The 27,995-nt window shown below is 37.4% G+C and overlaps 1 protein-coding gene across 5 annotated transcripts in view; it reads left to right on the forward strand.

Moving 5' to 3' along the window:
• Utx (Utx histone demethylase) overlaps window positions 1-27,995 on the forward strand; it is a 758,689-nt gene that overhangs the window by 442,221 nt on the left and 288,473 nt on the right. For all 5 annotated transcript variants that reach the window (XM_090377749.1, XM_090377755.1, XM_090377761.1 and 2 more), the window contains 2 exons: window positions 15,013-15,133; window positions 22,493-22,547. In XM_090377749.1, coding sequence (XP_090233875.1) covers window positions 15,013-15,133; window positions 22,493-22,547 — 176 coding nt within the window. The remainder of the gene's footprint in view (window positions 1-15,012; window positions 15,134-22,492; window positions 22,548-27,995) is intronic.

The raw sequence follows: 27,995 nt of genomic DNA on the forward strand, positions 1-27,995 counted from the left end.
AATCGTGGACTTTACGCAATGGATACCATCTTGCTGAACAGAAATCCACTACCACTCATTTCTGCAAACTCCGGTCATTTCATCCTGAGTTAAAGATAAAAAATGTGTCGGTTCCTCTGGTTAACACTGTCCGCTTTCTTGGCTTGATACTAGATAGAAAACTGAACTTTCAAGCACATGTGGCCTATCTCCGAACCATCTGCTTGAAGAAATTGAATATCCTTCGGTGTGTGTCATCTATGTCATGGGGCGCTGATCAGCATACTCTTATCCATATTTATAGAGCTCTCATCAGGTCCCGCTTGGACTACGGTTCTCCAGTGTATGACTCTGCAAGGAAGAGTACCTTAGAGCGATTAAATACCATCCAGCACAGTGCCCTTCGAGTTTCTCTAGGGGTTTTCAGACCCTCTCTAGTCCAGAGTCTTTACATTTTTTTTTTTTTTTTTTTTTGTAGTTGTTGGCGCATAGGCTTCTGTGGCCATAATGCACCTCCCAAAGTTTTTTTTTTTTTTTTTTTTTTGCTGCACTTTGATCCAAGCTCAAGGCGGGAATCGAACCCGCGACCTTTGGGTTGCCAGGTAGGCACTTTACCCACCCGGCTAGCCCGGTCGGCAGTCTTTACATTGAAGCCCACGAACCTTCCTTACATCTTCGGAGGAAAACATTGCTTTTGATATATGCCGCAAAAATCTGCAGTCTTCCCTCTCACCCGAATTGGAGATGTCTTTACAATACTGAATGGGACTCATTTTACAACAGTAAACCAAATGAAAACAGACCTGCTGCACTTAGACTTAAAGAACTAACTCAAACGTGGAATATTGAGATCGGCAATATATATCGGGACATAACGCCGCCTGATCCACCATGGAGAAATATCCCTGCAATTTACGATGACTATTTCCAACAGTGGGGAAAGAACACCTTGTGTCCCGTCAATATTGCACAATTACATGAAACTCACTCTGCTTCCAGTTCACAGGCCTGTAAGATCTATACAGACGGATCAAAAACTGAGACCCAAGTAGGCGCTGCAGCTATCTTTCCATCATTCACCGCTTCTCCCTCATTACCCATAGGATGCAGTATCTTCATTGCTGAGCTTTATGCTATTAACTTGGCTCTAGGTCACATTACTCAACTTCTAATTTCGTCTGCCTTAATATACACTGACTCACTCAGTGCTGTCTCTGCCATAAATAGTAATACCAACTCCTCTCACCTTGTAATAAAACAAATCCATTCTAAATTACTTGTGTGTAATGAGTCAAACCAATATCCTGAAAAAGGCCTCTGAGGTTGGGAAAATTCATATTTTAGCATTAAATCAGATCACACACCAACCAACCATTAAATCAGATCACACACCAAACATATGTGGGCGAGACAAAACGACGGCTCAAGGATCGTCTGGGAGAGCATGCAAATGCTATAAAAACCGCTGATTACAATAAGTCTGCTGTGGCCGAGCATTTTTGGAGAAGCAGCATCAAATTTCCCCACAGGATGCGGTTATTGTGGATCGAGCGCATGGGTTCTGGAACCGTAAATGGCTCGAGAGCCTACGAATCTGTTCATCCGACCACAATATTATGAATAGGGACAGAGGTATGCGTATGCATCCTCTGTTTGAAACTATCATCCTAAGTACGGATGAACAGTTTTGCTTAACACGTTCCCGAGCTATTTCCGCTTTCAGTTCAGACCATGCGCCGACTGCACCACGTGTATAGGTACCGTGAGCCTGTTATATATGGACATGCTGCAGGAAGTTTTGTTACTGCTGAAGAAGGAGGCGGATGCCTCCGAAAGCTCCAGAGATTTTTATCGCTTTTAATCCGGTTTATTTTAGTGTATTTTATCTCAAGGATTTTATCACAGTTTTAATGTTTTATATGTATATAATTTAATTTAATATAATAGCAGTTTTTGTAAATATTTATTTATTTTATTTTATTTTAATATGTAAATATTTTACTTACAGTAAATACTTACTCTTATGGTTGGTGTGTGATCTGATTTAATGCTAAAATATGAGTCAAACCAAACTGTCACTTTCTGTCTAAGAATATATAAATTCATACACCGACCATTGAATAAAATTTAATATGACTACAATTTTTACAAAAAAAAAATATATATATATATATTTACAATAAACTATTACGGAATGCTAAAAACTGTAATAAAAAGGTCATTTACAATAAAATTTGCTAAAATATAAAACATTAAAAGCGCTAAAAATCTGAAGCTTTCAGGAGCGTCAGCTCCCTTCTTCAACAGTGATATAACTTCCTGCAACATCTCCTTAAGTAGCAGGCTCACGGTACCTCCACACGTGGTATTTCTCCACGTGGTTCAATCGGCACATGGTCAGAACTGGAAGCGGAAATGTCTCGGGAACGTGGCAAAGAAAATCGTTCATCCGACCTTAATATAATTGTTTCAAAGATAGGATTAATACGTATACCTCTATCTCTGTTTATTGTATTCCTACTGGATGAACTAATCCGTAAACCCTCGAGCCATTTACGCTCCCAGTATCCATGTGCACGATCCAAAATAATAGCGTCCTCCGGGGAGATTTGATTGTAAATATATATATATATTTATTGTAAATATATATATATATTTTTTTTTTTTTTTGTAAAAATTGTAGTCATTTTAAATTTTATTCAATGGTCGGTGTATGAATTTATATATTCTTAGACATGAGTTTTCCCGACCTCAGAGGCCTCTTTCAGGATACTGTCACTTTCTGCTGGATTCCAGGTCATTCTGAGATAGCAGGAAATGAAAGAGCAGATCTTGCAGCCAAACAAACAACCTGCAAACTTTTCAAATTCCATATACTGATTGTAAACATATTATCCGTAAAGCTTGTTATAATAGCTGGTCGTTAATCTGGAAAGGCCATCCAGGAAATAAATTGTACCAAATAAAACCAGAACCAAAGCTGTGGCACTCCAGCTTCCAGAAAAGCAGACGAGAAGAAACAATTTTAGGAAGGCTAAGATTGGGCATACTGATCTCACTCACCTCTATCTATTAACTAATGACAGCGCTCCACAATGTATATCATGTCAAGTACAACTGACCATTCGCCATTTGTTAGTGGACTGTCCCCGATTTCAAAACATCCGTTTAGACACTTTTAAATCAATTACTAATATGCAGAGATCAATAAATTTAATGCAGATTCTGGGAGATGATCCTAATAAAAAAGAACTATTTACTTTCCTAAACCGGATAGGAATATATCATAAAATATAGTTATTATTGAATATTCACCATTAGAAAGACACAATATGGCCCAAGTAGCCTTTGTGTCGTTAAACACAACAACAGCATGGGTTTGTTAAAGGGAGGTCTTGTCTGACCAATTTGATTGGATACTATGATGTGGTCACAAAGGAACTGAATGCCAAAAATAATTTTGATATCATATACTTGGATTTCAGGAAAGCTTTTGATACTGTTGCAAATGGAAGACTGTTGCACAAATTGCAGAGGTATGGTATTAAGGGTAAGTTGCTGCAATGGATAAAGGGATGGTTGAGTGGGAGACAACAGAGAGTGGTATTCAATGGACACTGCTCTTCATGGAGAAATGTTATTAGTGGAGTTTCCCAGGGTTTGGTGTTGGGCCCATTGTTTTGTATATTTATCAGTGATATTGATGAAGGTATATCGGGTTTAATGTCCAAGTTTGCAGATGATACAAAGGTTGGCAGGGTGATTAACGACAGTAAAGACAGTATGCTACTCCAACTGGATCTAGATAAGTTGGGAAAATGGACTGAGAAGTGGCAACTGAAGTTTAACATTTAGAAATGGAAAGTACTGCATATAGGTAGCAATAACTGAAGAGAAACGTACCAACTGTGTAGCACTACACTCAGGGAAGTAGAAAGTGAAAAAGAACTGGGGGTAATTGTGCAGTCAAATATGAAGTTTGCTGGCAGTGCAGACAGGCTGCCAGGGCATGTAATGGAGTCTTGTCAATGATATATAGGAATTTTGCTAGCAGGAGGTACAGGGAGATGATTATCCAATTATATAAGGCAATGGTCAGGCCACACCTAGAGTACTGTGTACAGGAGGTCTCATTTTAGGTAGGATGTAAAGTTGCTACAACAAGTACAAAGAAGGGCAGCAAGATTGGTGAGGGGAACGAAGGGGTGCTCTTACCAAGAAAGGCTTAAATTCTGCAAAAGCAGTGCCTGGAGAGTAGGCACCTGTGATGTGATCTGATTGAGGCGTATAAGGCCTTGAATGGGTTGAGCAAGCTGAATGCTGATGGGATTCTTCCTCTTGCTCAGACTAAGATGCTGAGGGGGAGCACAGATTCAAATTGTGGATAGATAGTTGTAGAATAGATGTGCAGAAATTTGCCTTTAGCCAGCAGGTAGTTAATTGGTGGAACAGGCATCCATCTTTTGTCGTGGAAGCCAATAGCCTAAATAAATTTAAGGCTGAGCTGGACAGGCATTTGGAACGAAGGAGGGGTGAAATGGGAAGTTTTTTTTTTTTTTTTTTGCTGATGCTGCATAAGATTGCTTTATTGTATCGTATGCCTCCCTCTGATGCTAATCCCTCTGAGGTGCCTGGTTGCCATGCTCTGTAGTCCACATAATTGGAGTCTTTCCTTATGTTCATCATTCTGATGATCTCACCATTCGAGTTGCCCATCTTTGGATCCTTTCAAGAAGCTCAATGTCATTTTTTCAGATGAGGTCTCCATTATTGCCTTATACAGTAGGATTATGACCTCCCTATATCTACAAGATAACGTTCGATGAATCATCGATAAGACACCTTGGGCTTTCTTTTTTTCTGTCTGCCTGTTTTCACTGTTCAGAAAACTTTATATCTGCCTGTATTGTAACTCCCAGATTCCTTTCTTCCTCCTTTACTGATTTTTAATTTGACCTTGCCAAGTGTATAATATATTTGGGGGTTGCTATCCCCCAAGTGTAAGACCTTGCATTTAGCAGCATTAAAACATACTGTCACTTCTCTGACCAATTTTTGAAGTCTCTTCAAGTCATACTGAAGGAGAGCTGCTTGGCACCGATCATTAAAGACTCTGCCAATCTTTACATCTGCAAATTTTGACATCATGCTTTCTATTCCTTTGCCGATCTCATTTATTAAAATGAGAAACAACAGTGGTTCAACAACTGATCCTTCAGGGACCCCACCCTTGACGTTACATCAATCTGAAGAATAGCCATTGATTACAACCCTCTGCCCTGCAGCCTGATCCGAGTCAAATGCTTTACTAAAATTCAAATAAAGAAATTGTTCAATAAATGCAGCTCATGAGTAACTGTGTCAAAATAGCCTTAATAAGGTAGTTAAACATTATTTTCCATTAACAAAGGTATGCTGTGTGTTCTCAAATTCCATATCTATCTAAATGATTAAGAGTGCAATCCCTGGATTGCACTCTTGATCATTGCCTTTAAGGTTTTTCCCAGCACTGAAGTCAGATTAACCGGTCTGTAGTTACCAACTTCACTCTAAAAACTGCTTTTATGTATTGGCAAAACATTGGCACTTCTCCAATTCAAAGGAATCTCCCCTGAGCCCAAAGATACCCTCATAATTAAACCCAATGGTTCATTACCTCAGTGGTTTAATTCATTCACTTCTGTTCTACCTCAAAACTACAGGTTATATGTCATCAACCCTGGGAGCCATACTTGCCACTATGCCCAAACTTTTTTTCTAATAAACAATCATTTGTAACTAATTTCATATGGCACAGCCTCAATTGCACAGCGTCTCAGCTTGAAGGGACTTTCATCAGTAAAAACCGATGCAAAGTACCTATTCAATTCATCTGCAACATCAGCTGGGTTATCTAGGACTTTCCCACACCCAGTGCCCAAGGGTCCAATCTGATTAGCTTTCTTCTTCGTTGTATTCACATACATGAAAAATTCCTTGTCCCCATTCTTTGCTCTCTTAGCCAATGCTTTCTCATATGCAGCCTTGCCCTCCCTGACCTTATTTGTGGTACTGATCAGATACTTTGATTTTTTAAGAGCATTAGCAACTAAGGCCATATTGCTTGGGAGTATGCGGTGGTCATTCCCTGACTTTTTCCGCATCCTCCGTATTTGGTGGTGACGGGCTCGAACTCCGGTCTAATCAAGAAGCGTGTGCTACGCACTGCTGCTCCTTCCCACCTGGCTACGGAGGCGCCACTGATCAGATACAGATCAGTTTGTACCTGTTGTAGACTTCGTTACTTTTCATCATTCTGTAACTGTCCCATGCTATCTCTTTCTACTCTGTTTGACCAGCCAGCTCTGCAGTCATCCATTTCAGCATTCTTCTCCTGCAATATTTTCTTAATGGAATGTGTGCATTCGTGGTTTCTGTGATTTTTGCTTTAAAAGTATTACATAATTCAAATATATTCACTGTCCCTCGGTAATCAGCGCAATTCACAGATGTAGCCATATAGCACACAAAACTGTTGAACTTCTGAACTTGAAACCTGCGCCTTTACCTTTAACTACTGCAACATTTTTCTTAATCGTCCAACTGACAATTGCATGATCACTTCCTGACCACGGTTCCTGTACTTTAAGCTCTGTGTGTCATTGATTCCTTAATAATTGATGTCAAGAATGTTCTCATCCCTAGTAGTTTCTCTAACATGCTGGTACAAACAATAATCATCTAGTTTATTTAAAACGTTTTTTCCCCATTGTGAGTTTCTGTCCCACTTATTCCAATCAATCTGGGATATATATTAAGACATTCATGCTTGCTTGCCCATTACATCTCCATGTAAAGACTTCTGTTATATTCTTCACAATCTTCTGGTCTGTAGATAACTCCCACTGTTATTGTTCCTTTGCTTCCAGTTAACTTGCACCACACAGATTCTAAGTAGGAACCCTCCACTCCTATCTTTTCTAAATATATTGTACATACCATAATGGAACTCATCATCACTAATTTCTGGATGGCATCCTGTTTCTGTTACACTCTTATATCAGCATTGGTTGTTCTAACCAGGAGTTCAAATTCAGCCATTTTATCAACTTCAGACATCATATCAGCATTGGATGTTGTGGCAACAAACAAGAATTTATGTGGTGAGTGCAAGTTACTTTGAAATTAGTGATGTCTGTAACTATGACATCACTAATTAGCATTAGTAGAGGCATATGATGTAAGAAAGCAAACTTATGCAGCATCAGCCAAAAAAAAAAAAAAAAAAAAAACTTCCACTTCACCCCTCCGTTCTTTCGAAATACCTGTCCAGCTGAGCCTTAAATTTATTTAGGCTATCAACTTCCACAACAAGGGATGGAAGTCTGTTCCACCAACCAAATACCCGCTGGCTAAAGGCAAATTTCCGCACATCTATCCTACATCTGTCTTTCCTCAATTTGAATTTATGCCCTCTCAGGTGATTATTCTGAGCAAGAGGCAGAATCCCATCAGCATTGAGCATGCTCAAACCGTTCAAAGCTTCATACACCTCTATCAGATCACCTCGCCGGTGCCTAGTCTCCAGACACTGTAATTTGCAGAATTTAAGCCTTTCTTCGTAAGAGCAACCCTTTGTTCCATTCACTAATCTTGTTGCTCTTCTCTGTACTTGTTCCAGCAGCTCTATATCCTTCTTGAAATAATGCCTCCAGACCTGTACACAGTACTCGAGGTGTGGCCTGACCATTTCCTTATGCGAGGGAATAATTACCTCCTTATCACTGCTAGAAAAATTCCTGTATATCATTGATAAGACACCATGAGCTACTCTTGCAGCCCATCTGCACTGCTCAGAGAGCTTCATATCTGCCTGCACAATTATCACCAGGTCCTTTTCATTCTCTACCACTGTCGGTGTAGTACCACAGAGTTGGTACACTGCTCTGGGGTTGCTGTTTCCCATATGTAGTTCTTTACATTTGTAAATGTTAAACTTCATTTGCCACCTCTCAGCCCATCTGCTCAACCTTTCCAGATCCTGTTGTAGCAGCATAGCGTCTGTAGTGTCCCTAACAACCCTGCCAACCTTTGTATTGTCTGCAAACTTGGATATTAAGCTTGATATACCATCATCAATATCATTTATAAATACAGAAAACAATAAAGGACCCAATACTGAACCCTGAGGGACTCCACTAATAACATTAGTCCACAATGAACAGTGTCCATTGATTACCACTCTCTGTCTTCTGCCACTCAACCATCCCTTTATCCATAGCAGCAATTTGCCTCCAATACCACACTGCTCCAATTTGTGCAGCAGTCTTCCATGTGCAACAGTATCAAAAGCCTTTCTAAGATCCAAGTATATAATATCAGTTATTCCCTGCGTCCAGTTCTTTTGTGACTGCATCATAGTATCCAATCAAATTGGTCAGGTAAGACTTCCCCTTAACAAAACAATGCTGTGTCCGAGCTGTAACTGAAGTCTTGTCTAGATCATCCTGCAGTGCTTCTTTAACCGGTGCCTCCATTAATTTTCCTGGAACAGAAGTTAAACTCGTAGGTCTATAATTACTTGTCAGCCTTTGTGAATTGCGGGTCACATTTGTACATCTCCAGTCTATAGGTACCTCCCCTGAGTCCAAGCGAGCTCTCATAATTATGGCTAAGGGTTTGCTTACTTCCTTTGCTGCCTCCTTTAATATAACTGGATAGATCCCATCCACCCCACGTACCTTTCTTGTCTTTATCTTCAACAATTTCTCCTCCACTTTACTCTCACTTATTTCAAGATTATCTAGCTTACTGCCAGAGTTGAATACACCTCTGGCAATCCCCTCGTGTGTGAATGTCGATGCAAAATATTCATTTAGTTTGTTAGCTACCTGTCCACTTGATATCAGATACCTATCCGATATCAAGTGGACCAATCTGATTCATCCTCTTCCTTCTACAGTTTACATAAGTAAAGAACTCTTTACTGTTTTTCTTTGCATCCTTTGCCAAAGATTTCTCGTATCTGCCTTCGCCTGCCTTACCTCCTTTGTAACTTGGTTACAGACCAACTTATATCTATCATAGGCTTCTGTGTCATGTGTTAATTTATATGTATCTCATGCATTTTTCTTCTCTCCCATATGTCTCATTAGTTCATCTGACATCCATTTAGGCCTAAACTTTGAACAATATTTCTTAGTTTGTATACAAAGCCTAGTAGCTTCCAAGATAAGTTAGAGAGAGAGAGAGAGAGAGATAATCTTTATTACCCTTCACGGCCATAAAGCCAGGGGCTTACAGTTTCCCAAACTTCCGGGAAAATTGAACAATTATTTACAAAACGGTAATTTGAATGTTTCCCATTTTGAATTTGCTGTTGGTAACATCATCAGTTGGTCCCACTGTATAGAATTTAAATACTGTATCAGACCATCGTAGTCGCCTTTACGAAAGCAATAACCCTTTCCTTTTCCCCTGATGGTAGTTACTTTTTTGAGTAAATCCCACTTAAGCACACTGTGATCACTGCCACCTAGTGGTTCCTCTATCTGCAGATTCTTAATGCATGAAGAATCCCTACTGATAATCAAATCAAGAGTATTACTCCCTCTAGTTACCTCCCGAACATGCTGATGTAGAAAACAATCATCCAATAAAGCCACAAAAGCCCTGCTAGTGTGTGAGTGACCATCCCCCAAATTCCAGTCAATATCTGGGAAATTAAAATCTCCCATTATAAGACTCTCTGATTTACTGGCCCACTCTATTTCCCTGTACAGTTTCTTATTATACTCATCAGAGTCATTAGGCCTATAGCACACTCCTACTCTCAATTTTGATCTCCCAATGCCTATGTCACACCAAACTGACTCAACACTGCACTGTCCAGCGATGTCGACTGGCTTCACTTCCTTGGATTTTGTGTTTCTTAAGTAATAGCAGAACCCCTCCTTTCTTCCTATCCTGTCTATCCTTTCTGTAGAAGTTGTACTCCCCAAATTCCCGTTCTGCATTTCTTATATCTGTGTGACACCACGTCTCTGATATCCCAACAAAATCCGCCTTTGATGCTTTGAGTAATACCTCAAATTCATCAAATTTATTTACCAAACTCCTAGCATTGGTGTACTTGCAGCTGTTCCTATTCTTAGCTACCCTAACACAACCCATGTGTTTACTTGTACCGCAATGACTCCCAGCAGTCTCTGAAATATCCTGCATCTTGTTTTCCAGGCTTCTGCTCATTCCAATAGAAGCAGTGTAAGAATCACTTTCACTTGTGCCAGTGGCTACTGTTAATCTATTAGTCCTTTTATCCCGCCAAGCTAGCAGTTTTCCGACCCACCTATCACTGCCTCGATAGCATCAGAAAATATTCTTGCACCCTTTCTATTTAAGTGTATCCCATCCCTGTAGAAGCAGTTCCTTCTGTTAACAATTTTATATGGTTCAGCCTCTTCTCAGCAAGGAGGATCTTTTGTCACTTGTAACCAATGCAAAGTACCTATTCATTTCATCAAAGCAGTTCCCTCAACCCTTATGGTAACTTCAATGGTACTGACAAAATCCTTGCACCACCTTTGCTGAAATGAATACCATCTCTACAAAATATATTTCCCCTACTTACAAATGGAGGCCACGTTAGGAGGCATTCTGCCCTAACCCTCAGCATTTTTTCATCATAATCCTATATATATCCAACAGATGACCAATTCATGTATATTTAATATCGTTAGTCTCCACATGGATAATAATTCTCTCTTTACCTCCCCTTAAATCTGGCAATCTCTTTGTAACATTATCAATATACTGTTCTTTTGCAGATTGGTTCAGAAAGCACATTTATTGAAGTAGTAGTAGTAGTGGCATGTGATGCAAGAAAGCAAGTGTATGAGCTTATGCAGCATCAGCCAAAAAAAAAAAAAAAAAAAAAAGTCATTGCATATAAGATATCTTGAACACTACTACCGCTAGTGAAAATTCCATTATTTAGAAACATGACCCATTTTATATTTAACTTGATTGATTTAAATGGCTTGGGAAGATACGTTGCATAGGAATGGGTAAACAGATTTAAACAATACACTGAAGTGTTGTCCTGTTACAGTAAAGGTAACAGGTGCAATAGGAGAGCTTACTTGATTTGAGATATATAGCATAAATATCTTTGAGTAACTTGTATCTGAATATGATTACAAGTTTATTTACTGAGAAATAACAATTATAATATTAAAAAGTGACAAAAATAAAATGATCATTTTACAAAATAATCAATATTTTACAAAAGAATTTACAAAAATCTGATATCTGAATGTTTTGTGTGATATTAGCATTAGTAATGGCATATGATGCAAGCTTAAAGCAAGCCTATCCATTTGCTCCAAACATTTGTCCAGTTCTTCCTTAAATTTATTTATCAACCTCCACAATGACAGAAGTTTGTTCCAACACTCAACCACTCGTTGTCTAAAATCAAATTTCCAGTCATCTATTCTGTCTTTTGTCAATTTTAATTTATGCCCCCCCTTTGAGTATATAAACTGAGCAAGAGGAAGATTCCCACCAACATTTGAGCTTGCTGAAACCATTCAAAGCCTTATACACCTGAATCAGATCACCTCCAGATGCTGCAATTTGCAGAACTTAAGCCCTTTTTTTTGGTAAGAGCTCCCTTTTTTCTCTCACCAATTTCGTTGCCCTTCTCTGTACTCATTCCAGCAGCTCTACATCCTTCCTAAAATGAGGTCTCCAGACATGTATGCAGTATTCAAGGTGTGGCCTGACCATTGCCTGACCAAGGGATAACCACCTCCTTATCTCTGCTAGCAAAGTTTCTGTATGTCATCGACAATATCCCCATGAGCTGCTCTTGCAGCCTGTCTTCTTCACTCTGAAAACTTCGTATCTGACTGCACAGTTAATGCACTATTTTTTTTTTTTTTTTTTTTTTTTTGCACTGCCTATGGCCTGTAGGGTAGAAAAGCCATAAAACTGTGCTGTGTAAGTTAACTAATTTGATTAATTTATTAGTATGGGCAATAAAAATTTCCCAAAATATATATAGCTATTAACCTGACAGTAGTATCAGAGTGATACTACTGTCAGGTTAATAGGTGAGACAGATCCCAAATCAGATGTTCTTTTTTTTCCATTTCTTTAAAAAAGCAACACCCTTTTCTTGTTTTCTGTTTGGAGTTTACCAATTCAGTGGATGTAATACTTATTAAATGTAATTTTTTATATTTTCTTAATGATAAATTTCAAACTTTAAATGTTTTTTTTTTATTTGATTTTCAGCAACACATGTTTTATTAACATTGCTCAATAAAAGCACAAAATATAAATATGAACATTTTTTGGTCATTTTGAACAATTAGACTCAAACAGTTATATATATAATTACTATGCAGGAGTATAATTGGCACTATATAGGTACTCAAAGTGTATTAAAACATTTGCATAAAAGTACTAAGAGGGCCATAAGAACCTATAAAGAGCCTATGTTTACATTGCTATACCTCTAAATATATAATTAGCAATAAAAGAAAAATATAAAATAGAATAAAATGATTATGTAGTTAATTGTTTATAATTATAATTGGATACATCAAATGGCACTTTTTCTAGGGCTAAAACTATTCAATATATTCCACCAATAATTAACAAGGCTATCTGTTTCTGATTGTTATCTGCCTGTTTTAAAAAAAAAAAAAAAAAAAATTGGTCGGCCTTTCATCTTTTGCGTTAGAGTTTTCAGTTTTGTTCAGTGTCATGTGAAGTGCACAATGTCTTCTCGTAAACATTTAACTATAAAAGATAAAGTCGAACTCATTAATGCATATGATCGACAAAAAAATAGTGTTCGCAATTTTGCTGCAAATTTCAAAATGGGGAATAGCGACATCCTAAAGGGAAAAAAATGAACTGCTCTAACAATTTTGGCAACACGTAAATGTTCAAGTTCAAAAATCATTCCCAAAAACTGTTGGACTTCAAATTGACAATGTTACGTATGAGTGGTTTTGTCGCGCACGTGCTAAAAAAATTCCCATTAATGGGCCTATTATTAGGGAAAAGGCTTTGGAGGTTGCGAAATCTATGGGAGTAAATGAGTTCATAGCTTTTGTGGGATGGCTAGATAAGTTCAAACCTCCGCATAAAATTTCTTGGAAAACCGTAAGTGGTGAAGGTGGATCTGTTGGTACTGGGGGTGTAACAGAGTGGACTGGAAGTCAAATTGGAAGATTTATGCCATGATTTTGAAGCTAAGGATATTTACAATTGTGACGAAACAGGGTTGTTTTTTAAAACTCTTCCTGAAAAAACAATGAGTCTAAAAAACGAAAAGTGCCAGGGCGGAAAAATTTCTAAGGAACGCTTGACTGTACTATTGTGTACAAATATGCTGGGAGACTTTGAACAACCTCTTGTTATAGGAAAACCACAAAATTCTCGTTGTTTCGAGGGCATAAAGTTGAATCTTTTGAATGTTGACTGGAAGTCTAATAAAAAAGCGTGGATGACATGAGATATGAGCAAATGGATAAGTCACTTTAACCAAAACATGATTCGTCAAAACAGAAAAATTATTCTTTTCATGGATAATGCAGGATCTCACCTGCACATTGAATTGTCCAACATTCAAATCATTTTTCTGCCACCAAACACATCTGCAGAGTGTCAGTCCTTGGATCAAGGGATAATAAAAAATTTTAAACTTCACTACAGAAAAAGTGTTTTAAGATATCTCATTGCAAACATGAACGATGTAACATGTGCGAGTGACCTTGCAAAGAAACTCAGCATCCTAGATGCCATTCAATGGATTTCCTCTTCAGTAAACGCAATTAGAAAACGAACTGTCGTGAACTGTTTTGTAAAGTATGGCTTCTCAAACGCAAAAATTGAAGTTGTGAACAGCAATGTGGAGCACCAAGAAGAACAAGTACTTCAACATCTATTGATAATGTACGATATTTCAGCTACAAGTGACCCTGGCTACAAAGATATAGACTCGAACCTCACTACAGAAGATGGTGCTCTAGATATCAACGACATTATCGATATTTTTCAAGAAGTTCCTCATGAGGATGAAGAAATAGAAGGAGGTCATTCTGTCGAAGAACATATTAACGACGAACCACCAATGAAAATAGAAGAAGCGCTCATACAAATCAATCGTTTAAAAATGTTTTTTGCCGCTGAAGAAGATACTGAAGGACTTTCGATGGTTTCTTCACTCCAAACAAATGTTGAAAACAAAATTATCAGCCAGAAGAAGGTGCAGAAGAAAATAAGTGATTACTGTATGTATTTTCTTAAGATAAAGTCATAATATGCATAGCACAATTGTATGTATATTATTTACAAAAATATTGTTCAAAATCTGTATATATTTTAATTTAATTTTACATTAAACGTTTAACGATTTTTCTTTCTCTTTTTTTTTTTTTTTTTCTCCCTCAGACTTCTTGTTAGCGGACACTTCTCTCTAACGGACAAATTTTCATTTCCCATGGCTGTCCGTTAAAGGGAAGTTTCACTGTACATATATATATGGCAATATCTTAATATCCAGTAAGATTTGCACCAAGAGGGATTTACCTCATTAGGGGTGAAAAAAATACTTAATAATGTTAGTAATCTTGTAAAATAGTAAGATGAGTATAATAGCTGAGGAATTTATCAGACGACTAGGTGCCACCACTTCTGGGTTAATTAAAATTCCGGTCTAATGATAAATTCAACCAATTAAACTTCAGTGCAGCAAAATGTCTTATTTATACTATTATGCATACTTCCATTGTTAATATGCTCTTTAAATACCAAAGTTACTGTAGCAGTATTTGTTTTTTCTAAGAAGCAGTGGCATCTCAGAAATGCTATGTAATTCATGTCAGCGATTTTAGAAATGTTGTGATTTTATGCTTGAAGTCTGAATTGCAACTAGTTATAATTAAACTTATGAGTATGTGTACATGTGTGAAAAATAGCAAATTATAATAATCAGTGCATTGGATTTATTATTATTATTGTTTTTTGCTCCTTTAGGGCAATTAGAGCTTTTCGACAAGTTCTCTATGTCGATCCTAGTTTTACTCGATCAAATGAAGTCCATCTTCGTTTAGGTTTGATGTTTAAAGTCATTTCTGACTATGAATCCTCACTCAAGGTAAATTTCTTTGTTTTTATTTTTTTTTTTATTAATAATATGATCTCCTAATCAAGTGTTCTGTTACACTGGTGAACTAAAGTTAAAGTATAGTTGAGTTTCTACATGCAGAAAAAGACATTCTACATTGATGGAAATGAGCATGAAATGCGTATCATTCTGGTATTCAAATATGGGCATTTTAATAGAACTATGTACCAGTCCTTTCAATTGATCACAAATATTAAGTCTGTTTGGGTAGGTGGACCACTGGTACTGATACATTATACAATTGATACTTTGTAGTAGATCTGTTGTCAGATGGAAGCAGGTCAATGAGAGGTGGATGGGGCAAGCTTAGACGTGATATCCCAATTACAGCAACACCTGCTGGAGACAGGAGATGTATCTGGAGAGCTGAATAAAAATAGTCAATCATTGGTCACAACACTCAACTCATTGTACATCTTTGAAGGCAGAACGTTGATTGCTATGAGGTACAAGGATGAAATCCTTGAGCCCAAACATCAGTCATGTAATGTCTTCTTCCCCTTCCCCCAGCCTTGCATGGAGAAGACATTACATAACTAAAAAAGATTACACTACTTAAAGCAATCTGTGTGTGCAAAGCAAATAGATTCTTTTTAATTTTAAATATACTTTTCCTTATTTAATTGTAGAATGTAGCTGTTTTGCACTTCATGAAGTAGGCAGAGTCCCAGAAGGGAAATTCACCTTTCTGTTTCTTCTTAATAGTACAAATCAACCTAACTCAGCTACTTAGTTACTCTTGTGGTACTGTTCCTGCTTCTCTGTGGTAGGGCCGGAAACCTGTTACGAAAAGTCACCTTTCCAAAGCCAAAAAGAGAAAAATGATCCCCCCCCCTCCAAACCTTCAGTTTCTATATCCTAATATGACCAATCATGAGAGAGAAGACTAACTCACAGTGCTAAACACCTAAATATCGATAGTGTTAAAACAAGAGCTCCACTGCATCTTGTGTTGCATTCTACTCAAGAACAGTCTCTAGGTAGTTGCTCTGCTTTTAAAATTGTGATATACCTGAAAAAACTCATATTGCCTTCAGAAACAACCAGGAGAGATCTTGCAACTTGCCTGTTGAAGTCTCAGATGAATGGCAGTCAGTATGGCTCCAAAAAATCACATTGTATGGAGGATCATCCATTACCGTTTCCTCTCATGCTATTCTAAACTCCTATAGGTGTGTGATAGTTCAGTGGGATCTCAAACTTCTCAGAAGAAGAGTTTAAAAATGAATTACAAGACCAGGGAATTGTGCATGTAATGTGCATATATACTAAATGAATGAGACAGTGCTCTAGTCTCAACCTGGAACATAATCCTAACATTTGATACCTCCAAACACTTCCAGCATCCATCAAAGCAGGGTATCTCAACTGTCATATAAACCATATATTAGTAACCGAGCATGTTTTAAATGCCAAAAATGTCTGCAGAGGTTTAGCCACTTCTGCTGCTTGTGCTTCACATGAATGCGTCCACGCAGATTTAAAGCAAAGCAGCATAAATACTCAAATTGCGGTAGCCTACACACTGCCTACACCAGAGATTCTCTCCTCTAAAAAACAAAAGGAAAAAAAAAAAAAAGATTGAACAGGTCACAGCCATAAAAAACATCATGTACCAAGAAAGCAAAAAATTAGTACAGGCCCAAAATAACACACACCCAACCTACTTTCACCCAAGTAATTCAAAAGTCACCACTAATAACTACTGCTATCCAAGGAACGATAACAACTGGTACCCAAACAAAATTAGACATTTTCCCCAAACAGATCAATGTCAGGCTGGGCTTAATCACTTTGAGAAAGTGTACCCTTACCTACTAAAACAACTAAGATAAACAAGGCTGTTAACACATCTATCACTGTTCCACATACTAATACTCATCCAAAGTATTAAATTTCACTGCTACTGATGATACAACCTCAAGGATGATGTCCTTGAGGTTGTCACAGACATTCTCTCAGATATGCCAGGCAAGCTGTACTTGCTACCTGGGAGTCTAAAACACTGATGGAACTGATATTCGGATGACACTCAAGTCAAGTGGGCCCAATTTCAGCGAAGTCCGGACGGTCTGTGACAGCCAAATCCTCTGCTTGCACCTTCACGATGGTGGGACTGTTAGTAATCCTGGGTATAACCTCCATGCACAAGTACATGGTGGGTGACCACCCAGGTGTGAACCAACGTAAGCAGGGGGTTGAGGTGTGGCGCCCACACCACATGGAGAAACGCCACCCCCTCTATGTTACCAGGCAGTACTAGGTGGTAGATGACTCATCAACCGGTGAAATATCACCACTTTGCTTATTGAAGACTTAAAGTGGTGGAACCCATGTTTAGTCTCTAGAGCTAAGTTCCAGTCAACCCTTCCCTATCTCTTCCATCATGCAGTATGATGGAAGCTCTAAAACAGTGTTCACAGGCCGGCCGCTAGTTAGTACACCGGACCGAACCTAGTGGGAACTCTCTAGGAGGCTTCCGGATCAGCTAGTGTATAATCTTGCTACCTCTACTCTGCCAGATAGTGACTGGAGGGAGTCAGTGTGTATGCGGGGAGCATTGTCGAGGCCACGTTATGTCAAGGATCTGGGTATATTCTTACCACGTGTATCCCCTATCCAAAAATTTCATTACTTCATACAGCATGTCCCACCCACCTTTTCTTACTATTGAATACACAGTGAATTGTCAAACTAATAGAGCAAGTTTATCTGCGAAAAGATCTAAACCTCCCAAGCACTTCCTAATTCATTTAACAAATATATGTTGTCTCAATTCTAATCTCAACGATGTCCATTTCCACTTGCAGTCTGCCAAACTCCATGTACTTTTTCTGACAGAATCTCAGTTATCGGTTGATTCAACTACTGCTCATCTCAGATGCCCAAATTATTTGCTGTGTGATTCCTTTCGCCTCAAAGGTGGTACTTGTGCATATGTCCGTTTTGATATTCCCTGTCAGAGACTTGGCAATTTGGAATCTCCTCTCTTTGATCTTCTCTGGCTTAAAATCTCTCTACCTCATTGTGTCAAATTCATCTGTTGTCTCTACCATTCTCCCAATTCCACTCATCACTTGGAGCTCTTTGACTTCCTCTCTTTGAAACTTGACTTTCTCCAGTCAAACTTTCCTAACAGTGAGGTAATTTTCCTTGGTGATTTTAATGTTCACAACTCCAGCTGCCTTCCATTTTCTAGTCACACCGACCCAGCAGGTCGAGATGCTGAGGCTTTTGCAATTACTAATGACCTAGCACAGATTGTTCATTTACCCACAAGAATACTGGACAATCCTAATCATACAGCCAATATGCTTGATCTTTTTCTCACAAACAACCCTTCTAAGTACACATAACACGGTCGAAGTGAGAGGTCCTTTAGGCACTTCAGATCACAACTTGGTGATTGTCTCTTCTCCAATGGAACGTTTATCTTATGGCTATTCCCAACCTCTTGTTGTTTGGCATTACAAGAATGCAAAATGGGATGCCCTGCGAGACTTTTCTTCCTTTCCTTGGTCGGATTACTGTTTCAAAACTTCTGATATCAACGTTTGGTCAGATCGTGTCAGTGAAATTATTCTTGCAGGAATGGAATCCTTTATCCCACACTCCACTTTAAAATCTCGTCCTTTATCCAAACCTTGGTTTTCCAATAAATGTGCTAAGGCTGTTCAAGAGAAAAATGTTGCATATCGTAATTGGCTTGTTTCTATTTCTTCAGTTTCATTTTCTGCCTACACCAAAGCTCGCAACAATTGTAAAGCAGTTATTAATCAGTCCCAACTTGAGTTTGAACAGGCTAAGAGTAGAAAACTTGCTTCTTGCTCTAATGGTATCCGAGCATTCTGGTCTCTTGCCAAAGCTATTGGCCGCAACTTTTGTCTCTCTCTCTTTCTCTCTCTCTCTCTCTCTCTCTCTCTCTCTCTCTCTCTCTCTCTCTCTCTCTCTCTCTCTCTCTCTCTCTGTGTGTGTGTGTGTGTGTATGTGGCAGAATTATGGATACTTTCAAATTTAGTCCTAGCTGAATACTTTTTTCCTTAGCATTGCCAAGTAGTTGTTGAATAAATCCTCAATTCTACTTTAATATCATTAATAGTAATGTGTGCAATGATATATCATCTTTTGTGCCCTTAAAAAGATAATAACTGCTTTACAATGCAACTTTCATCCCAGCAGCTATATCTTGGTCCTATTCCACATGTAATTTTTAGAAAGTATGTTTCCCTGACAATAACAGCTGTCTTCTCTGGGACCAGCTCATTGTACTGTGGAGGATGTCATTTTTGTCCTGTGTTGAATGAGTTTAGTCATGTCCATAACACCAAGTGGATGATTGTTCCAGAAATTAGTTTCTTTCTAGGTAAAATCAAATTTTTGCATATCCATCCTGAAGCCATTATTTTCCAATTTTTGTTTATTCTCTCTCTCTCTCATCCAAGAAATAGTATTGATGGCATCATTTCATTTACTCAATCTATTTAAAGTCTTAAACAGTTCAGTTGGATCTCCTCACAGGTGCCTTGTTTCCAGACACTGGAGTTTGCAGAACTTAAAGATTTCTATGAGTTGGTTTTTTGATTTTATAATCTTGTTGCTCTTTTCTGCACCTGTTCTAATAGATTCCCTTCCTACTGTAAATGAGGCTTCCATACCTGTACAGTACTTAATCTTAAGTACTGCATACATTATTGACTTATGGGGTAATGTCTGACCACATGGTCAGACATTACCCCAGAGTATAAACAGAAAATTTATTTATTTAATCATATAATTCATGTTTAAATTCCTGTTTATCATTGATATAATCCCATGAGCTGTCCTAGCTTCATGCCTGCAATGCTCAGAGAACTTCATGTTGGAATCTACATTTAACCTAGGTCTGTTTTATTCTTCACTATTCTGTTTCTACCTTGAGTATTGTATTATCCAGTTGGTATGCTATTTTGAGTTTACTTCTAAAATATGGTTGGTTGTTTGCATCATATCATCTGATATGATGCAAACAACCAACCATGTTTTAGAAGTAATCTCAAAATAGCTATGATGCAAACAATTATACATCACATAAAGCTACATACAAATGTAATTTCAATAACACTGGCAGCTCAGCTATCAGCACATGCCACAAAATACTATATGGATTTATTATGGCATATTACTTTTTTTCCCTATTTTTATAATGTTTCTACAAATTACTTAATCCAAATGTGCACTCTTGGGTTTTGGCTGTGACGGGATAGTTACAGCATTACCCATATTCTACATTGTATTCATCTAGTTGCAGTAAAGGTTTTCTCTTATATATATATATATATTTTTTTTTTAATGTAAATGTTGTGTATTATAGTTAAGTCATTGTCTGACTGTTTATCTAATGGGAGGCAAAATTAGGATAGGAATAGACGCTCCTTCCCTCGTATTACACTAATAACTCAGAGTATGGAAAAATTTTAGTTGTAGGAAAGTAAACAGTATATGACTGAAGAATACAAAGGGTACTAGGAAAGTTTTGCAATACAGCTTTGTTTATTTAATTTTTTCAAAGTAATTTCCTCTACATTCAATACACCTATCCATCCTCTGAAACCAATCTTTAAACCAGTTCTGCCAAATTTCACTAGGGAGTAAAGCACACTCGTTGTCCCAAGCCCGTAGAAGGTCCTCATCACTGGAAAACCGCCTCCCTTTTAGCTTCATTTTCACATGCGGGAACAGTGCAAAGTCGCAGGGAGCAAGGTCTGGACTGTAGGGAGGGTGCTCGAGAAGTTTCAGTCCTGTCGTGGTCAAATATTCGGTGCAGGCTTTGGCGCGGTGAGCTGGAGCATTTTCGTGATGGAGGTACCAGGTGTCCATTCTTGACTTTGGCTGCAGGTTCTTCATAGATCCAATGACTTTAGGCAGGCATTGTTCAGTATACCACTTAGCTGTGACTGTCTTCTGCGTGTCCAAAACGACACGTTCCACAATTCCACTCGATTTGAAAAATACAGCTATCATTTTCTTCTTTACAGATCGGGATTTTCTGACAATTACGGGTGTGTCGTCATCATCAAAGACCCAAACTTTATTTTGAGCCTTGGTCGGCAGATCGTAATAGTACAGCCAAGTCTCGTCACCTGTCACGATGTTGTTCACATACCGAGATTGTCCCTTATCAAACTTTTTTAACATCTCCCGGCACCAAGTCACACGTCGTGTCATCTGCTCTTCAGTCAGTTGATGCGGCACCCAGAGAGAACAAAGTTTCTTCACGTGCAAATGATCTTGCAGAATCGAACGAATTGCTGGTGCATTTAGGCCCAAAGTATCCTCTATCTGTTGGTAGGTCACTCGCCTGTTTTCGTCAAGCATTTTCCTCACAGCAGTAACGTTTTCCTCCGTAACTGACGTTCGTGGCCTTCCCGGCCTCTCAGAATCCTCCAGAGTGAAATTTCCCCTTTGGAATTCTCTATACCACCTGAATATCGTTGTACGATGTGGACAATCATCATCTAGTGCAAGAGTTATTTCTTCTAAGCACTGGTCTATGGTTAAACCACGCACGAAATTATACCGCAAAACTGTCCTTATCTCATTTCGTGACCACGATGCCATCGCAAGCACTTTACACTCTCACTACTAATGAATAACTGAGCCCATCGACTTGGCGCGGCGGCTACTATGCACGTATGAACATGTCTCAACATGCAGCAAAAAGCAGCTTCCTGTGATTCATTGTTGCATCATATTGCAAAACTTTCCTAGTACCCTTTGTATAAAGTTGGTGCTTGGTTATCCAGGCATGCAGTTTTCCATCCGTGTTAGTAACAGCTGTGGACATGGTAGATATATGCATTTGGAACTGGTTATCTGTATATCTATTGCACCAAAATCTTAAAATTATACTTCAAATTAAAATTCTGTTTTAAAGTACTAAAGTTTTAAACTTAAATTAGTAGGTAACTGGCTGATATATGTGAAACGGTATCTCTTCAGGATGCCACACCATTTCACTATTTTGCTGTATAAAGCATGAATAAAGGTGTATATTGTGTGTTTATAATCCATTATCAATTTTTGGGAGAAGAAAGGTGAAGGACAAGGAGTAATAGAAATGTTAGAGCATAGATAAGTAGTATAACGAACAAAATATATTAAATTTATAGGAGAAAAATAATAAAATGAGTCATCTCTCCTAGTGTCATAAAAGGGAAAATTTATTTGAAAATAATTGTGTTAAAAGTAGTTCCACATTATGTGTGATTATAATTAAGTAAATAAAAGCAAAGAAATAAAAGAGTGAATTAAAAATTGCTTTCCAACCTCCCCCCCCTTTTTTTTTTTTAGCACTTTCAGCTTGCACAGATAGATTCCAGTCCATGCACACTTTCCAGAGCCGAAAGTAAGTATCTTTCTCTCTTTTCTCCCCCCCCCCCAGTCTTCCACTATATATAAAAGTAATACCAAACTTCATATACAGTGAAGCTGCCACTTATTGTGAACACTTTGGACACAACCGAAGTGACACCAATAACTGAAGAAAACAAGAATTCACTGTTTAGCATTGTTTATTGATGCAGAGCAGAAATGTATACATTAAAAGATGGAAGGACAGAAAGAAAACATTAAAATCAAGCAGTATAAAATACTTTAATTTCCTTGTTTGCTATTTTTTTGAGAAAGTCATCAATAAAAGTGAAATTGTCGTAATGTTTCTGAAAATCGTTCTGCTTGGAAATATGCTAATATCTTTTCAGTTCCTAAAAAGGTGGCAGATCCCTCTGGATCCAGTTATTTTCCCACTGCACTTATCTCTACTCTTTCCATAGTAATGGGGAAATCCATTATCTGGCAGCTCAAAAACTATCTTGAAACCTTTTGTCTGACCAGTGATTGCCAAAATATCGTCCATTTGTTAGTATAATAATTTTATAATTGTGTCGCTCCACTGGTGATATTATGTTGCCCCTATATGGACAATTTCTATGGAAAAGCTTGGTGAAATTGAAGTAGTCACTCTTGACATTTCTAAGGCTTTTGATCATGTTTGACATAAAGGTCTTCTTAACATGCTTCCATCTTTTGGATTTCCAAGTTTTTTTTTTTTTTTTTTTTTTAATTGGATATACAGTTTTCTCCCATTTACTGTCTTGTGAGTGATGGGAAATGGCTCTCTGTCTTTTAATTTCTCCACTAATGCTGGTATACCCCAAGATACAGTTCTTTCTCTTACTATTTTCCTCATGTATATTAATAGTCTTCTTTTGCTGAGGATAGCACTTTCCAGTTTTAGAAACCTTGCTCTCTATACAAAAATCTTAAACTTCTCGAATATCCACCGCCAATTCCTTAAATGCTAATCTTCAGGTAATTTTCCAGTGGGGCAAAGATAACTTAATTTCATTCGTTCTAACAATTAGTCCTGTTTTATATCTTCCAAAAAAGGAGTCTACAGCTACTATGCTAGTCTTTGATGACACTCGAATTTCTAGATAAGATTGCATATGTCTATTAGGAATTATGCTGATTTCTAATCTCTCTCTCTCTCTTGGCATAAAGTAAAGTGCAGCCATTATCAACCCACTGCAGGATGGAAGCCTCCTCAACAATTCATGCTGAGGGAAATGGACCATAATCTGCCACGCTGGTCCAGTGCGGGTTGGCAGATCGACCGTATTCAGCAGTCAGGGGCTTGAACCCCGGTCTAATCAAAGAGTGTGTGCTACTGCACTCCCGCTACTGCCCACTCGGCTACAGAAGCACATCACAAATACTGCATCCTCTTCAGCTAGAAAACTGGGTTTTATCTTTTTCCCTAGATGAAAGAGGAAAACTCAGAAGAAAAGTAGACTTTTAGTTAGTCTCTTTTACTTTTTTTCTAAATTAACTATTCACTGTGTATAAATCTCAAATTATACACAGTGAGTAGTTTGAATGGAGGCTAGAAACCTGTCTCGGGCTTCTAGCCTGCGTTTAAAAGAGGGCAGGGCAGTCATGTTAATTATTGTTCTGTTTCTGTTGCATGCCTTTTGAAAACTATAGATATTTCCATGGATTCTTCTTCTGAGTTGGCTTCTGTAATTCCCCCCTCTCTGTCTTCGAAATCACTATCTGTACCACAACTAGTTAATGTCCATTTACTGTCCAATTTAAAACTCGCAGAACCAACTTTTCTTCTTCCTCGTATATTCTTTCAACTTCAGCTTTCTGAAACAACCTTCCTTCGCATTCTCCTGAAAATTATAAATTACAGAAATTCAAGTCCAGTGTGAACAAGAGCCCTTTTCTGTTTTCTAATATCAATCCTTGCATGATAATAATTATTATAGGTTCTAATACCTTTTTGTGTTTGGGGTTTTCATTTAAAAAAAAAAAAAAAAAATCCATACTAATAACTAAAAACAAAACCAGAAAAAAAAAAAAAAATATATATATTATAATCAAGAGTTTGAAAAGGTTTAATGCTCTACTGTAAAACAGTTATATTGTTATGGATACAGATACAGTATATTATTATTATTATTATTTTATGTTTATTTTTTTTTTTCAATGATGTAACAACACAAAAATATGTGAACTGTATGAAGCAAAAGAAGTAACTAGACACGTAGCATAAGTCTGATTGGGACGTTGTAAAAGTGATAACATTACACAAATGATAAAATCTGTGATTACAGTAAGTAGCACACACACACTGTATTACTGTAGAAAAAGTTGGATCTGTGTAATCTTATTTATTTAGCAATTAGCAGAATTTCAATAATTAACATTCCAATAATTAATAAGACCATAAGTAATATGGTCTTGTTGAATTTCCCTAACCACAAGGCATCTTGAAAACTATTACTGCTACTTTTGAACAAACAACATCAGCAACAACTTTATTTACTAATTTATCTCAATTAAATATATAGAAATGGCTGTTGAAAAAGGAGAGCTATAAACATTACTGTATATTGGAGAATAGTTGGCAAGAGACTGAGTTATGTACTTATTTATGACAGATGGCTACAAAATTCCTCATTTTCAGGTTGTGAAGTAAGTCTCCTCTAGTGGAAAATACACCTGCATCTTAAATAAAAAGCAAATTTTTCCCCCTGGGATTTATGGATTATTGAAATGCTGTGATCTTTCATTCAGAAAGACCTTATGGTACCTTGATGATACTGAGGCCCTTAATTATCCATATAGATAATTTTTAAGGGGATGAAATTTTCATGGTATTTAGATTCAGTTTGCTAGCCATTAGGCATGCAATTTAATTTTAAAATTTATACTGATAGTTTGTAATAACTGCCACAAAAAGTTACATTGTCTTGCATTTTTTTAAACATTTTGTTAGTGCACTCCATATATCTTTAAAAATTTGTGCACATTTTGATTTTTCTCAAGAAGTAGTAGTAGTAAAAGCCATTTCAGGAAACATTAGTGACATTTTAATGGTGATTTCAATTTCTTTCATAAAGTGTGTAATTTAAATGTAAACAGTTATCACTAATTATTAGCATTAGTAGTGGCATATGACACAAGAAAGCAAGCTTATACAACATAAGCAAAAAAAAACTTCCCATTTCACCTATCCATTCACTCCAAAACTTTGTCCAGTTCTTCCTTGAATCTGCTTAAGCTATCAACTTCTGATGACAGAGGCAAGTTTGTTCCAGTAGGTAACCACTCACTGGCTAAAGGCAAATTTCCACATGTCTATTCTGCAACTGTCTTTCCTCAATTTAAATTTGTCCCCTAAGGTGAATAATAGACCTTATACACCTCAATTAAATCACCTCGCAGGTGCCCAGTCTTCAGATGTTGCAATTTGCAGATCTTTAGCCTTTCTTGGTAAGAGCATCGCTTTGTTCCCCTCACCAATATTGGTGTCCTTCTCTGTACTCTTTCCAGCAGCTCTACATCATTCCTAAAATGAGGTCTCCAGACCTGCATGCAGTACTTAAGGTGTGGCCCGACCATTGTCTTATATAAAGGGATAATAGTCTCCTCATTGCTGCTAGCAAGGTTCCTGTATATCATTGATAAGACTTCATGAACTGCTCAAACTTCATATCTGACTGCACAGTTACCCCTCAGGTCTTTTTCATTCTCTACTACCCTGAGTGTAGTACTGCACAGTTGGCTTGCTTCTCTGGAGTTACTGCTACCCACATGCATTACTTTGCATTTGTCAATGTTATACTTCAGTTTCCACCTCTCAGCCCATCTGTCCAACTTTCTGTTGCAGTAGCGTACTGTCATTAGCAACCCTGCCAACCCTTGTATCATCTACAAATTGGACATTAAGCCTGATACCTTTTGTGTTTGTCGTTTTCATTAAAAAAATAACCTTGCTTCTCTTTTAAGAATTCATGCAAAAAGAGTGATATTTGTTGTTTTTTTTTTTTATGAGTTGTTTTCAGGTCTGTTTTGTCTTTTAATCTGTATTTTCAGGCCTTCAGTATTTAAACTGTAATGCCATGGTCTTAATTCTCACAAGAAAACAAACTTTCCTTTGCAATGAGTTGCCCTGTTATTTCATTACCAATTCTTTCAAACATATTAAAGGTTCTGGCATTTGTTAAAAAGTTAAGTATGCTATGACAGTATGTTTCAGGACTTATTGGCCCCTTATCAGATAGCAGGTGCTCTAGTGACAACACGCAGACAGAACAGTTGTAAAATTATTTCATGTTTTGACTGAAAAATATATCAATTTTCAAAGTTGTATTATAGCTAAAGCTGTTGAAAGTGGTGCAATACCAGGCAATGCATTGGAAAGGAAATTCATTTGCACCATGCTGCACTACCTTTGGATTTTGAAGTAATGTGCAATTTTTAATATTTTCATTAGTTTATTGAAACAAAATATTTCATGTATACGAAAATTTGAAGAAGAAAAATTTATTCCCACATGCACCATTTGCAGAACTTTAGCCTTTCTTGGTAAGAGCATCGCTTTGTTCCCCTCACCAATATTGGTGTCCTTCTCTGTACTCTTTCCAGCAGCTCTACATCATTCCTAAAATGAGGTATCCATTGTGTAAAAAATCCTGCTAGCACCAAAGAACCCCGGGGTTGCTGAAAATTAAGGTTTTATTGTATATTTTTTTTTATATCACATTTATTTCACGGAATTAATGTACTTTTAATTTACAGATTTTGCTTCCTCTAAAACATGATTTACAAGAAGGGGGCAGAGACAGCATGCATGACTAGATAGTCTTACAAGTTGCCACACTTAAGATTTTCAAAATATTTCTTCTAATTTTAACACAATGTAGCATATGGTGCTTACAATAGATTTGTTAATTTAGTATGTACTTCATATATTGTATATTTTGCAAATTCTACAAATATTGTAAATTGTCGAAAGAATTCTACAAATATTGTACATTTTATATATAAAATCTACAATATTTGTAGAGCAGATTTCATACTATTGAATACACCATGAATTGTCAAACTAATAGAGTTATCTTATCTGCGAAAATATCTAAACCTCCCAAGCACTTCCTAGTCCATTTCACAAATATATGTGATCTCAGTTCTAATCTCACGATGTCCATTTCTACTTGCAGTCTGCCAAACCCTATGTACTTTTTTTCTGACAGAATCTCAGTTATCGGTTGATTCAACTACTGCTTTCAGTTGCCCAAATTATTCGCTGTATGATTTCTTTCGTCTCAAAGGTGGTACTTATGCATGTGTCCATTCCGAATTTCCCTATCAGAGACTTGGTAATTTGGTCTCCTCTTTTCGACCTTCTCTGGCTTAAAATCTCTCTACCTCATTCTGTCAGATTCATCTGTTGTCTCTACTGCTCTCCCAATTAGAGGTGTATAAAGCCTTGAATGGTTTA

This window comes from Mastigoproctus giganteus, chromosome 1 (genome assembly GCF_048544385.1).
Source record: "Mastigoproctus giganteus isolate SK-2022 chromosome 1, ASM4854438v1, whole genome shotgun sequence".
Classification (NCBI taxonomy): domain Eukaryota; kingdom Metazoa; phylum Arthropoda; class Arachnida; order Uropygi; family Thelyphonidae; genus Mastigoproctus; species Mastigoproctus giganteus.